Raw genomic sequence first — 15,526 nt, 5'->3', positions numbered from 1 at the left:
TACTTAGGATTCACCTTCTTCTTCATTATAAAACTTAATTATAAAACTACCCAAACCTATAAAACCAGAAGCAGAGAGCTTCGAATGAAAAGAAACTGGTATCTGACCCCATTAAGGATAATACGGTCCCTGTGTGTGTGTGTGTGTGTGTGTGTGTGTTTCTGTCTCTTTCTCCTAAGATCTTTGAGGATAGAAATACAACCAATAAAAATACAACTAATAAAATCTCCAGGTCTGTCTGGCTGGAGAGTACAAAGTGAGACCAAGTAAAAAATATCAGGAAAGATACAGAGTTAACTAAAGCTGGCCCAATATGGGAGAAACTTCTCTAATGCAATTTAGACCTAGGCTGGGCTGCTGAAGCCTGCTTGTCTGGGGTAGTGAAGGTGGGTTGTAGCAGTTTGCTAAGGTGCTATCCCCTATCATCTCTCAAACCCAAATGGGACCCATTACTAAAACTCCTGAGTCCTAAGTCGTACTCACTTTGGAGGCCCAGAAATAACCCACTGTGAGTGACCCTTGAGATCTACCCCAAAGTCACTTTTCCAGCTAAGCTAACGTAGTCAGTTGTATATGTACACTCAATTTTAACACTCATATTTCAATTGTACACTCCCATTCCCTAAAATGATAAAAAAAATAAAAATAATTTTAAATAGAAAGAGATTAAGGTAGAAAGGAGACCTTTTCAATGGGTGAGTATACTCACACACACATAGACACATACAAACACACTCTCTCTAAAATATAGTCTATGGCAGTGGTTGTCAAACTATGACTTACAGGCCAAGTTGGTCCCAATGTCTATTTTTATAAAGCTTGTAAGCCAAGAATGGTTTCTACATATTTAAATGATTGAAAAAAGTCTAAAAAGAATATTTTGTAACACATGAAAATTACATGAGGTTCAAATTTTAGTGTTCACACATAATGTTTTACTGAAACACAGCCATGTCCACTTGTTTACATATAGTCTGTAGCTGTTTTCATACCATATGGACAGAGATGAGTAGTTTTAATAGAGATTGTATGAATAGCAAAGCCTAAAGTATTTATTATATGGCCATTTACAGAAAAAGTTTGCCAACTTCCATGCTATGGTCTATATTTATTATATTCAATATTATAATAAGAGAAGTATTATGCTTGATATTCATATACCTGATATTCACATATTACATTGAAGGGGTACTAAGCCTATTATTTTTAAAGATTGCAATGAAAAATGAGGAAACACCTAAGCACCTATTAATAAATAGATGGCTACATGAAGTGCAGAGATTCATAAAAGGGAATAATATGCAGTCATTAAAAATTACAAGGTAGGAAACCTCAAGATGGCAGAGCAGTAAGACATGGAGATCACCTTCCTCCCCACAAATACATCAGAAATACAACTACAGCTGGAACAACTCCTACAGAACACCTACTGAACGCTGGCAGAAGACCTCAGACCCCCCAAAAGGCAAGAAACTCCCCACATACCTGGGTAGGGCAAAAGAAAAAAGAATAAACAGAGACAAAAGAATAGGGACGAGACCTGCACCTCTGGGAGGGAGCTGTGGAGGAAGAAAGGTTTCCACACACTAGGAAGCCCCTTCAATGGCAGAGACTGGGTGTGGGCAGGGGGGAAGCTTTGGAGCCACGGAAGAGAGCGCAGCAACGGGGTGCGGAGGGCAAAGCGGAGAGATTCCCACACAGAGGATCAGTGCTGACCGGTGGGCACTCACCAGCCCGAGAGGCTGGTCTGCTCACCTGCTGGGGTGGGTGGGGGCTGGGAGCTGAGGCTTGGGCTTTGGTCGGATCCCAGGGAGAGGACTGGGGTTGGCTGTGTGAACACAGCCTGAAGGGGCTAATGCACCACAGCTAGCCGGGAGGGAGTCCGGGAAAAAGCCTGGACTTGCCTAAGAGGCAAGAGACCACTGTTTCAAGGTGCGCGAGGAGAGGGGATTCAGAGCGTCACCTAAACGAGTTCCAGAGACGGGCGCGAGCCACAGCTACCAGCGCGGACACCAGAGACGGGCATGAGACGCTAAGGCTGCTGCTGCAGCCACCAAGAAGCCTGTGTGCAAGCACAGATCACTATCCACACCTCCCCTCCTGGAAGCCTGTGCAGCCCGCCACTGCCAGGGTCCTGTGATCCAGGGACAACTTCCGTGGGAGAACACACGGCGCACCTCAGGCTGGTGCAACATCACGCCGGCCTCTGCCGCCGCAGGCTCGCCCTGCATCCGTACCCCTCCCTCCCCATGGCCTGAGAGAGCCAGAGGCCCCAATCAGCTGCTCCTTTAACCTTGTCCTGTCTGTAGGAACGCCCTCAGGCGACCTATACACAGAGGCAGGGCCAAATCCAAAGCTGAGCCCAGTGCGAACAAAGAAGAGAAAGGGAAATCTCTCCCAGCAGCCTCAGGAGCAGCGGATTAAATCTCCACAATCAACTTGATGTACCCTGCATCTTTGGAATACCTGAATAGACAACAAATCATCCCAAAACTGAGGTGGTGGACTTTGGGAGCAACTGTAGACACGGGGTTTGCTTTCTGCATCTAATTTGTTTCTGGTTTTATGTTTATCGTAGTTTAGTATTTAGAGTTTATTATCATTGGTAGATTTGTTTATTGATTTGTTCGCTCTCTTCATTTTTTTTTAATATATAGATATCTTTTTTTTTCCTTTTTTTCTTTTTGTAAGTGTGTATGTGTATGCTTCTTTGTGTGATTTTGTCTGCATAGCTTTGCTTTTACCATTTGTCCTAGGGTTCTATCTGTCCTTTTTTTTCTTTTTTCAGTATAGTTTTTAGCACTTGTTATCACTGGTGGATTTGTTTTTTTGGTTTGGTTGCTCTATTCTTCCTTTCTTCCTTTATTTAAATTATTTTTTATATATTTTTATTAAAAAATTTTTTTATTTTAATAACTTTTCATTTCCTCCCTCCCTTTCTTCCTTCCTTCCTTCTTTCTTTTTTTTCCTCCCTTTTCTTCTGAACCGTGTGGCTGACAGGGTCTTGGTGCTCCAGCCGGGTGTCAGGGCTGTACCTCTGAGGTGGGAGAGCCGAGTTCAGGACATTGGTCCACAAGAGACCTCTTGGCTCCCCATAATATCAAATGGCGAAAGCTCTCCCAGAGATCTCCATCTCAACGCGAAGAACCAGCTCTACTCAATGACCAGCAAGCTACAGTGCTGGACACCCTATGCCAAACAACTAGCAAGACAGGAACACACCCCCACCATTAGCAGAGAGGCTGCCTAAAATCATAAGGTCACAGACACCCTAAAACACACCACCGACGTGGTTCTGCCCACCAGAAAGATCCAGCCTCATCCACCAGAACACAGGCACCAGTCCCCTCCACCAGGAAGCATATACAACCCAATGAACGAACCTTAGCCACTGGGGGCAGAAACCAAAAACAACAGGAACTATGAACCTGCAGTCTGCGAAAAGAAGACCCCAAACACAGTAAGTTTAGCAAAATGAGAAGACAGAGAAACACACAGCAGATGAAGGAGCAAGCTAAAAACCCACCAGACCAAACAAATGAAGAGGAAATAGGCAGTCTACCTGAAAAAGAATTCAGAGTAATGATAGTAAAGATGATCCAAAATCTTGGAAATAGAATGGAGAAAGTACAAGAAACATCTAACAAGGACCTAGAAGAACTAAAGAACAAACAAACAATGATGAACAACACAATAAATGAAATTAAAAATTCTCTGGAAAGAATCAATAGCGGAATAACTGCAGAAGAATGGATAAGTGACCTGGAAGATAAAATGATACAAACACAAAGATGATACAAACACATGGAGAGATATACTATGTTCTTGGATTGGAAGAATCAACATTGTGAAAATGACTATACTACCCAAAGCAATCTACAGATTCAAAGCAATCCCTATCAAACTACCAATGGCATTTTTCACAGAACTAGAACAAAAAATTTCACACTTTGTATGGAAACATGAAAGACCCCGAATAGCCAAAGCAATTTTGAGAATAAAAAACAGAGCTGGAGGAATCAGGCTCCTGGTCTTCAGCCTATACTACAAAGCTACAGTAATCAAGATAGTATGGTACTGGCACAAAAACACAAATATAGATCAGTGGAACAGGATATAAAGCCCAGAGATAAACCCATGCACATATGGTCACGCTATCTTTGATAAAGGAGACAAGAGTATACAATGGAGAAAAGACAGCCTCTTCAGTAAGAGGTGCTGGGAAAACTGGACAGCTACATGTAAAAGAATGAAATTAGAACACTCCCTAACACCATACACAAAATTAAACTCAAAATGGATTAAAGACCTAAATGTAAGGCCAGACACTATAAAACTCTTAGAGGAAAACAGGCAGAACACTCTATGACATAAATCACAGCAAGATCCTTTTTGACCCACCTCCTAGAGAAATGGAAATAAAAACAAAAATAAGCAAATGGGACCTAATGGAACTTAAAATCTTTTGCACAGCAAAGGAAACTATAAACAAGATGAAAAGACAACCCTCAGAATGAGAGAAAATATTTGCAAATGAGGCAACTGACAAAGGATTAATCTCCAAAATATACAAGCAGCTCATGCAGCTCAATACCAAAAAAACAAACAACCCAATCCAAAAATGGGCAGAAGACCTAAATAGACATTTCTCCAAAGAGGATATATAGATTGCCAACAAACACATGAAAGGATGCTCAACATCACTAATCATTAGAGAAATGCAAATCAAAACTACAATGAGGTATCACCTCACACTGGTCAGAATGGCCATCATCAAAAAATCTACAAACAATAAATGCTGGAGAGGGTGCGGAGAAAAGGGAACCCCTTGCACTGTTTGTGGGAATGTAAATTGATACAGCCACTATGGAGAACAGTATGGAAGTTCCTTAAAAAACTAAAAATAGAACTACCATACAACCCAGCAATCCCACTACTGGGCATATACCCTGAGAAAACCATAATTCAAAAAGAGACATGCAGCACAATGTTCACTGCAGCACTATTTACAATAGCCAGGACATGGAAGCAACCTAAGTGTCCATCGACAGATGAATGGATAAAGAAGATGTGGCACATATATACAATGGAATATTACTCAACCATAGAAAGAAACGAAACTTGAGTTATTTGTAGTGAGGTGGATGGAGCTAGAGTCTGTCATACAGAGTGAAGTAAGTCAGAAAGAGAAAAAAAAAATACCGTATACTAACACATATATATGGAATCCAGAAAAAAAAAGAATGGTTCTGAAGAACCTAGGGGCAGGACAGGAATAAAGACACAGATGTAGAGAATGTACTTGAGGACACGGGGAGGGGGAAGGGTAAGCTGGGACGAAGTGAGAGAGTGGCATGGACATATATACACTACCGAATGTAAAATAGATAGCTAGTGGGAAGCAGCCGCATAGCACAGGGAGATCAGTTCAGTGTTTTGTGACCACCTTGAGGGGTGGGATAGAGAGGGTGGGAGGGTGATGCAAGAGGGAGGAGATATGGGGATATATGTATATGTATAGCTGATTCACTTTGTTATATAGCAGAACCTAACACACCACTGTAAGGCAATTATACTCCAATAAAGATGTTTAAAAAAAATTTTAAAGGTTAAAAAAAGGTAAATCTATATTAAGTAGCATTGAAATTTGTGCAAGAAATATATTTAAGTGACAAAAACAGGTCACAAAACTAATACAAATACATAATATATTAATATATATAAATTATAATCTACTTTTTGTAAAAAGATGCATATTTGTACATCCCCATAAAATTTCTGCACAGTGTTTATTGCTGAGAATGTGATGGGAGCCAGTAGGGCCTCCACTGGCTTAAATGGAGAACTTAAATGTTCTCCACTCCTGAATTGTTCATATTTTTGTGAAGAGCGTGAACTAACTTGTAATTTTTTAAAAGCACTGAAAATTAACAGCGTTTTCTATTCTTATATGTAATGTTGCTAAACTTAAAAGTTAGTTTCATACCCAGCACCTCCTCTTAACGTGCTAAAAGTGGTTTGGATTTAGATACCAGGTGCTGTGCAAAAGCTACTGAGCACAAGGTAGTTCTTTCACCATCAGAACTGTTCTCCAATGTAACGGCAGCCCCTTTCTAAATTAGAGTGGAGATTGGGTGCTTTTAAACTGGGCCCCCCACTTTAGCTGTCCAGGTTCAGGGTATGGAATCTAGCAGAGGCTCTGCATTACTCCCCACCCTTCCAGGACATCAAGTCCCCAGCACCGCAAAGGACGTGATGCTCGTGGCCAGTTCTGACCACACGGGGGTGTCAGCGCCCAGGCTTTGCCCGGAGCTCCTTGGCCCACAGATCACGGGAAAGCGAACCTTCTGGCTGCTGCTGCTGCTGCTGCTGTTGCTCCAGCTGCTTCTTCCGTTTGGCTTCTAGAACCGGGTTCTCATATTGTGTCTTCCTGTTGATGTGGCTGGAGCAGAAGGCAGATCGCATTCAGTTAGGAAACATTGCATCCCACAAGCAAAAAGCCAATCAGTCCAAGTCCCTTGATTAGACCTGAGCAAAGCAGGTGGTCTGAGATGTTGAGTATCTTATGTCAAAAAGCACAGTTAGGAAGATACAATAAAATAAAAAGAAAAATGAATGGTTTCCATATACTGACTGCTTATTTGTACCAAGCACTGTGCTACCAGCTTTACATGCATTTTATTTTAAAAATCTTCAATAAATGCTAGGATAGAGGTCCTATTTTTATTCTTATTTTATGGATAAGGAAAGGAAGTTTCTGAGCAGTTAAGAAACAGCTCACCTAACAAAACAGAACTAGTCAACAGTAAAGAGGATTCAAGCTCAGACTGGCCTGCTTTCAAGTCCCAGGATTATAACTACTGACTCTGCCAAATGCCCAAGGAATCACGTGACAGGAGGGTGTTTCTTTAATTCAACAAGAAGTCGATTATAGAATTATTTTAAAAGGAGATTAAAGTGAAGATGTGGTGTTGTCTGTAATAAGTAATGCCAGAAATTCTGCGTAACTTTCTACAATAGAGTTCACGGAAACATAAGCATTTCCCAAACGATCAAGTTAAAAGAAGGACTCTACCAACATCTGTCAACTATTCTGATCAATAGGCATGGAGTCAGGATTCAAAGGATAAGCCTTAGGCAAAAAGACTCCAAATGCAGCTAACCTAAGCAAATGTGATGTGTTCAAAGTGACAAAGACCCAGATACTTCAGATGGCTCCAAAACTAATAAGGCCAAGGCAAGATAAAAATACACACATACACACACACAAACATATATATAAATCCAAATGCATATTTTTTTGCCATCACCTTACTTAGTGTATGTATATGTACATACACACATAGTACACAAACACACAGACACACAAGCATAAACATATTCCTATCTTTTTTCCTTCATCAAAATCATACTTCATAAGAATTTTGAAAATATTCCTATTATGTGATTATTTAGAACTCAAAATATTTTTTCAAGCCAGGCTTTATTTTTTAAAGACAGGCTTGTCAAGTAGGGTGGATAGACCGACTACCCTTAATTCCTATTATAGGACTACTTGTTTATTTCCTAATTCTGGTAGGCAATTTCATGCTAAGATATAGTCTAACATTCACAGGCACATGGATCTGAGAAGACAGGGAGGAGAAATGTATGGTAAGGTAACAACTCGCCCCTCACTCCAAGTCTCTTTATCCATCAAAGCTGTAGTCATCTATTCTTTTTCTCTTTTGATGCACAAATTATTTGAGGGAGAACTCAAAACAAGCCCCAATTAGACAGGAGCCCCACTGTATATCTTGAGAAAAATGATCTGTAGGGCACACAGAGGAATTTTATGAGGGTCAGAGAAATGACTAAGATCACCTTTCTTTTAAATTTTTTAAAATTAAAAAAATTTTTATTGAAGTATAGTTGATTTACAATGTTGTGTTAATTACTGCTGTACAGCAAAGTGATTTGGTTTTATATATATATATATATATATATATAGACACACGTACACACACACATTCTTTTTTTAAAAAATGTTCTTTTCCATCATGGTTTATCACAGGATACTGAACATAGTTCTCTGTGCCACACAGTAGGACTTTGCTGCTATCCATTCCATATGTAAAAGGCTACATCTGCTCACCCCAACCTCCCACTACATCCCTCCCCCAATCCCCTCCCCCTTGGTAACCACCACTCTTCTATGTCTGTGATTCTGTTTCTGTTTCATAGGTAGGTTCATTTGTGTCATATTTTAGATTCCACGTATAAGTAATATCATATGGTATTTGTCTTTCTCTTTCTGACTTACTTCACTTAGCATGATAATCTCTAGATGCATCATGTTGCTGCAAATGGCATTCAAGTTTGCCTTTCTAATGCCCCCAATCCCCAATCTTTCTGTTAGGTAAAGAGGTGGCAATGTGAGTACTGACCAAAGACACTTGCTATATTGAACTCGTAATTTTTTACAATAAGATGCTGAGCATTTTATGGCCTGGCATTGTTGCATCATATGTTTCTATCACCAGGGTATTATATGAATAACTTTTCATTGCCCGCAGCATGAGTGATAGAAAGCGTTCCAAGTTATCTTCATTGTGGCAGGTAGGATTTTGATGACAGAACATTTATATGGCATGTGTTTCTTTTGTAAGATCTTTTATTATTTATTACTCATCTTTCTCAGAGGAAATGATATAAAACATTTTTCAATGTTTACCGAGTTAAGTTTCTTTTATTTTCTTTGAATATCATCCTACCAATATATAGTCGTGATGAAAGGACCAAGTGTATGCCTCTTGCTAGAATAAGGTACATGGTAAAGAGGTAGTGATGAGGGTTTGAGACTCTTAGAAATGGAACACAGGAGCCACAGGTATGGTAAAGGCAAAGAGGCTTACACAGTCTTGCCACTTAGGCTAGTTCTCAATTTCCTTCTTAATTGCGGCAGCATTTCATATATTATTTAGATCTGTCTGACCCTTCTGGAAAGTCTGAATGAATAAATAAATGATTACTGAGAACTTCAGACTTAAGCAGGGCAAGAAATAGGCAAAACTGATTCTTTTCCTGAAGATAAACAACCCATACTCAGTGTACTGACTCCTTGCTTTTCTCATTCATTCAACTAATACTTATTATTCAGTACCTGCCATAGGCCAGGACTGTGTTGGGCTTTGGTAATACAGTGATAAACAGAAGACATGAATACTGCCCTCATGAATTTTATAATATAATTTATCATCATTAGATTTGCTGAATACTTTTTCATTATAAAATTAATATTATGTTACTATTATTATTCTGTTTGTACCTTATCACAATGGCAAACTTTGTTCAGCATAAATGTAAATAATTACAGAAGGGTGCAAACTCAAATGTGTTTTAACGGGCACTTACTCTACATAGTAGATACCATAGACAGGGTCATCAATCTTTTCCCAACCAGCAGGCAGTTCTGAAAAAGAAAAGAACATTTAGAGCAAGAAGAGCATATGCTTGAAGAGCCTAAGGATTTTCAACAACTGGGTTAGGCAAAAAAAGAAAGACTCATAAAATAATGCCTTAAATCCAATTAAAACTGTGTATCCTAACTAAAAAAAAAAAAAAAAAAAAAAGAGTGAGAATTATTTTATTGGTGTATTTTTCTACATGAAGAGCAATTCTTTACTGATATTTTGCACAAGCAAATGAAACTTAATAAAATGCCATCTCAGGTGCCTTCATTCTAAATCAACTATTAAATGAGATTTTAATGGAAATATAGTTAAGTTTTGCCTCGAACGCCTATTTCCTATTTTAAATATTTGCTGTTTTCTCATTTTATTGCTAGACTACCTTATCACACAAGCAAAAATGGATGAATGTTTCCTTTCATTTTCAATACAACAGTGCCGTTTCTGCTCTCCCTGGAATAAATTAAAATTTGCATCTTATTTTCTCCTTGTTCCTAATTAAAATGCTACCAAGTAAATAAAAATGGCCACCTGGAGTTGGATTTTTGAATTGCACACATCTATCAATTGCTGTATCTGGACAGGCCCATCTTCACCGGGGCTGTGCCTATGAAAGCAGAAACACAGGTCCTGCTCTCCAAGACTCACTACCTAAGGGGGTAGACTTTGTTCCTTTAAATGTGGTGGTAAAATGCCATTGGGGGATATGTGTGCCTTTCTGAAAACTCAACTGTGCTCTACCGAACTTCATAAGGTTTCATATCAAAGGTTGCAACTTCATTAACTAGGTAATAGTGGGTTCTGTCATAATAAGAACCTACTGTGAAAAAGCCCACTGCACCAGATAATTTGGCGAGAGAAGCAACTACATTGTATTTTGCGTCATTAAACAATTCTTCAGGCAGAGCAGCAATTCTCCTTAAATTTCTTTCTTTTTTTTGGTTCAAGGTAAGAAATGGAGTCATGTGCACGTGCACATACACACATACATACACACACACAGAGGCTAATTACTTAAAGTTCATGTTTTGCTCAGATTTGGCTGCACATCAAGAGACATTAATTTCATGGTTTTTGCTCCACATGTTATTTGTTTTCAAACAAAGAGACAGGTTCCCCCTTTGCTTCCTTTTTTTAAACAAAACAAAACAAAACAAAACAAAACACTTAGCAGGTTTTAAGGAAGTCTTTGAATTCTGGGAGACATAAGCTACTAAAATGCAAGGCAGGGCCAACGTGCAGATGTTGATATAACTTGGCATTTTTATACACAGCGTCTTGAGGACTGATGCAAATCAAATGCCTGGGAAATGGTTTCCCCTTACAATGCTGGAAATTACCATTTAAATGCAAACGAACCAGGAAAACATTTCCAAAGAGTTGGGAAATCAGAAGATTAGAAAAATGCAAATTGGTGCCCACGCATATGCTTGTGCTGCCATGGGGCAGAGAGTGAGTGGGTGTGAGGGGACCACATCATGTTTAACCAAACTTGTTTTCAAAATCTGCAACCTTAATATAGGGCCTGATTATCTTTAGATAAAATAGGGGAAAAAATTAAGAATTCAATTCATTCCATTATTTGTCAAACATTTATTTAGTGCCTACTGTCTGCCTGAAGGTATGCTAGGTGCCAGGTACACAAAGATAATTACAAGTGCACCGGCTGGGCAGACAATTCACACATCACACTGGTAAGTGCTTTGATGGAGGTCCAAGGAGGCTACAAGATAAGAAGCCACCTCTGACTTTGCCCTGTCACCTACTCAACAATTTACATACTAGAGTTGAGACATGAGGTTGGTCAACTGGTATTTCTGGACGTTTGTAAATTTAAACACATCTTCTGGGACAGATTAGCAAACTCCAGAAATGTTCCAGTTTTTCAAGCTAAAACTCATTTAAAATTGAAAAGATAGATTTCTCACTTCCCATATGGTGATTAACTTAATAATAGGAATTAGTCTCTGAAAGCTTAAAATAGAAATGGGTCATCGATTTAAAAACAGAAGATGTTTGCCTTCCAATGTGCCATTTGGTTCTAAAAAGTTGAAAATGGCAGAAAATCCTGAAGCTCAGAAAATGATGGCGTTACAAATTTTTTTTTCTAAACTACTCTAAAGATACATAGAGAGCCACGCCCCCATGTCTAACAACTGTCAGACCTCACAACAGTCTGTACAAGATGTCACCGAGATTTCAGGTGGCTCAGACCCTTTTGGGATTGTCTAGATCTTGGTTTGAACCTTAGCCCTGATGTTTTTGTTTTTGTTTTTTTTAACATTTTTATTAGAGTATAATCGCTTTACAATGGTGTGTTAGTTTCTGCTTTATAACAAAGTGAATCACCTATACGTATACATATATCCCCATATCTCTTCCCTCTTAGCCCTAATGTTTTATCAGTCTAGTGTTTGGCTAGTTACTTAACATCTTGAAACCACATCTTGGTCCTGGATTTACCTCAAAGGTCAACTGTAGACTAAATAAGGATGTTTGTAAAACCTTTTACACAGCACCTGGCACCTAAGCTCAGCTAATGGCAACTGTTCTAGGAAAGCCCAAAAGGAACTAGACAAATCTATATGGCCTGCTTGCTTGTCGTTCCTACCACTAAAAATCTCATGTTGTACTAATCATCGCCATGTAAGTGAACATGGAGCAGATAAATGTTCCAAGACTTGTGTCAGCACACAGACTGAAAGTCATGTTCACAGTCAGAGATATGGTTCTACACTGTAATTCAGTGTTGACTGGGAGGGGACCTCATCTCCCTGTCTCTTCCCCTCCTAGCTGGTTGTAGCACATGAATACTCTGTAATTCGAAAAGAAGGTTCTTCAAGTGCTTTTTCATTCTGGGGAGATTACTGCAGAAGATGTGGTAAATTCTGCAAAACCAAAGTGCGTAATGGAGCTAGTGACCCAGCCCAGACAACAGAGTTCAGAAATGACAATTCTGCAATCAAATGATCTGTGTTCAACACCCAAGTCCACCGCCCCTGCCTCTCAGAGGCAGATTATAGAGAGGGTTTCCTTGTCACATCTGGAATCGTACTGTTCATTGAAAACCTGACAGTTGCTATTGTTTGCAATTAGGATCCTCTTATTAAGAAAATGGGCAGTGAGCTTGTCAAAGGAATCTGAAGTGAATGCAAGGAAAAACTGTGTGTGTGTGTGTGTGTGTGTGTGTGTGTGTGTGTCTGTGAACAAGGACACATTTGGGCCATTTCTATTGTATACATGTTGCTCTCATGCCCCATATTAAACACAAAAAGGATCATAAGGAAACACTGAAAAGTCCAACAAGAAAGAATTAGTTACTAAATCAGAAAACTGGCAAAAACAACATGTGCTGATCACAGGGACAAATATTAAGACACATTATTATTAAGTCTCCTCTTAAGCCCAGTGAGAGCTCCTCTTTCAGCCCCTCTTTACAGGTAAGGAACAGGAAGCTAAGGGAAGGTGAATGACTTGCCCAAGGTCACAGAGCCAGTAAGTGGCGGAACCCAGATATGAGCCTAGGCAACCTGCCCTGAACCCAGAGACAGCTCCCACTTCACCAAACCATCTCCCAGAACTGTGGCTCTGACCATGAGAAGGTAAGAAGGTAAGTAAGCCAGTAAAACTTACTTTGTAGAGTCTTTAACAGCACAGGAAAGTTTCCACAATGTTACAGATACATGAGAAAAGAAGACAGTTGATTCTTTACTGAAAACTTCAACATTCAAGCTTCCACAGATACAAATAAGGCTGTGCCCCTATGCACAGTGGAATTATCTCACCAACTGCCCACACACAGTGGTGGGCACTCACACACATTAGTCAGGTGGCCAGAATAGTTTAAATTGGTTCCACAAAGGATCGAGGCACTCATTTTTCATCTGCAAAAGCTAGTTCTGTCTTTTTCAATGATTTTATCTAATATCACTGGATTGATACTTTTTTTTTAAATTTATAAAATGAGTTTCAACTTGTTCTGTTACACAGGTTGAATCTCAAGTCATTCCTACCACAATGACCACAAGGACAATTTATTATACGTTTTTAAAAATAGATCTTTTGGGACTTCCTTGGTGGCACAGTGGTTGAGCATCCGCCTGCCAATGCAGGGGACACGGGTTCGAGCCCTGGCCTGGGAAGATCCCACACGCCGTGGAGCAACTAAGTCCGTGCACCACAACTACTGAGCCTGCGCTCTAGAGCCCGCAAACCACAGCTACTGACCCACGTGCCACAACTACTGAAGCCCGCTTGCCTAGACCCTGCGCTCTGCAAGAAGAGAAGCCACTGCAATGAGAAGCCCATGCACCGCAACGAAGGGTAACCCCCGCTTGCCGCAACTAGAGAAAGCCCGTGCACAGCAACAAAGACCCAACACAGACAAAAATATAAATAAATAAATAATTAAATTTATTTTTTTTAAAAAAAGCTGAACATAAAACATTTAACTTAGCAGGGAATATAATTCAATATATTCCAAGAGCAAAGATAAAAGAGTTTGGCATTATCTGCTAATGTAAATTATTTCTGAACTGCAAGAGCTTGGACTAATCAAGACTTGATTTCCATTGACATACACACTCTGAGAAAAATGACACACATAAGCCCAGCATCCGGTTTTCAAGCCATTCACTATGGTTACAAAGTCAACATGTAGCCTGTGACTGAATAACAATATAATACTAGGACTTAGTACCCATTCAGTTAATCAGTGGAATTGTTGTACTGCTGTTACTCCCACTAAGATCTTTCAGCTAGTCTGGAAGATTTTTGTTTTGCTTTTCTGTATTCCCCATGGAGAAAGCTACCCACACCAAATAAATAAAGAAATGAGCCCGAGATAGATTACAGGAGAGTTCAAGGGACATGGCAGGCATCTATCCCTGTTTTTTCTTACTCCTCAATTTACGAGAGTATCTGGCACTGATCTGCTAACTCTCATTCTAGTCCCAATTCCCTCAGACTTCTTTGTAGACACAATTTATTACAACTCTGTGTGATGTCTGCAGTCAGACACATGGGTTGTATACGATTGACCTTTCGTGGCTAAGTCGGAATGAAAATCATAATTGGAGAAGTGCAAACTAAAGAAACAGAGGGATTAAGCAAGTCACTGGGGACCAAAGCATCCAGGGCAAGTCATGCAGGCTGGGAGGGTTTACCTAGTTCACTGTCCAGCTCCTCCGTATGGATCCCTTCTTCTCCAAAGGAATAGCAGGAATGAGACAGAAAAGAGAGAAAGAAAAATTCAGACACCAGCACCAAGAAAAGAAACTCCCCTCAAGAAAAACAGCAGCAAACACATCACTTTGTTTTGTCCTTACCTGCATTGTGGCTTATTTCATTGGCTTGACTACTCAACTCCAGACCTCAGTGTAAATCACAAAATGGGAGGAGCTGATATTGGCAACATAATTATAGGCCTCATTTCCTTGCATGGCAAAATAGGGTTTGATTGGTTGTAAAAGATGACAAACACCTTTGCGGTTTCAACGTTCTTACATGGGAAGTCACTTATTACAGGTCTTATTTCAAGCAAACAAAGCTGTTAGACCTTTCAATATTAGTCCTTTTAATCCTTCAATAATCTTCTAATCAGCGAGGCAAAATTACTTAACGTATAAGTAATACCACTGCCTGAAAAACGGAAGGCGAGGTCAAATTGAGAATATAGGTTCTAAGGTGAGCTACACTTCATCGTCTTTCAAAAGGAGTTAGAAAAATGAACTATGTCAGGATGATATACATGGGGGAAGTGAGGCTTGAAGGCTGCCCCAAAAGGAGCAGTGGGAGACGGAGCTTACTTTGTATAAGATTTCTAAGTCAAACAGCTCAGAAATAATAGAATGAAAATGTTCTCTGTAATGTCAGTGAGCAAAACAAGTCAAGATCCTCTCCATTCTTGACCGTCTCTGGCTGTCAGTAAAGCATTTTATTTTGACTGCGAAGAGAACACAGGACAGCACACAACACCTCATGTCATAGACAGTCACTCCAGCTACACAGCGGGTAGCTATCCCCTCCACTCTAAGCTCCACAAACACAGGGATCAAGCCTGTTTTCACTACTGCAAT

The 15,526-nt window shown here is 39.8% G+C and overlaps 1 protein-coding gene across 20 annotated transcripts in view; it reads right to left on the bottom strand.

Moving 5' to 3' along the window:
- The window catches only part of MAGI1 (membrane associated guanylate kinase, WW and PDZ domain containing 1), a gene marked incomplete at both ends in the record, with an annotated part of 625,004 nt that overhangs the window by 86,913 nt on the left and 522,565 nt on the right, over nucleotides 1-15,526 (bottom strand). For 15 of the 20 annotated variants that reach the window (XM_079712213.1, XM_079712215.1, XM_079712212.1 and 12 more), the window contains 3 exons: nucleotides 6,345-6,442; nucleotides 9,394-9,451; nucleotides 14,615-14,650. In XM_079712213.1, coding sequence (XP_079568339.1) covers nucleotides 6,345-6,442; nucleotides 9,394-9,451; nucleotides 14,615-14,650 — 192 coding nt within the window. Of the gene's footprint in view, nucleotides 1-6,344; nucleotides 6,443-9,393; nucleotides 9,452-14,614; nucleotides 14,654-15,526 lie in introns of all 20 variants that reach the window. The other 5 variants (XM_079712214.1, XM_079712206.1, XM_079712202.1 and 2 more) reach the window with 2 other exon arrangements.

This window comes from Hyperoodon ampullatus (assembly GCF_949752795.1).
Source record: "Hyperoodon ampullatus genome assembly, chromosome: 10".
NCBI classification, from domain to species: domain Eukaryota; kingdom Metazoa; phylum Chordata; class Mammalia; order Artiodactyla; family Ziphiidae; genus Hyperoodon; species Hyperoodon ampullatus.
The sequence above is the reverse complement of the archived record's forward strand: the minus strand, read 5'-3'. Positions and strand labels throughout refer to the sequence as shown.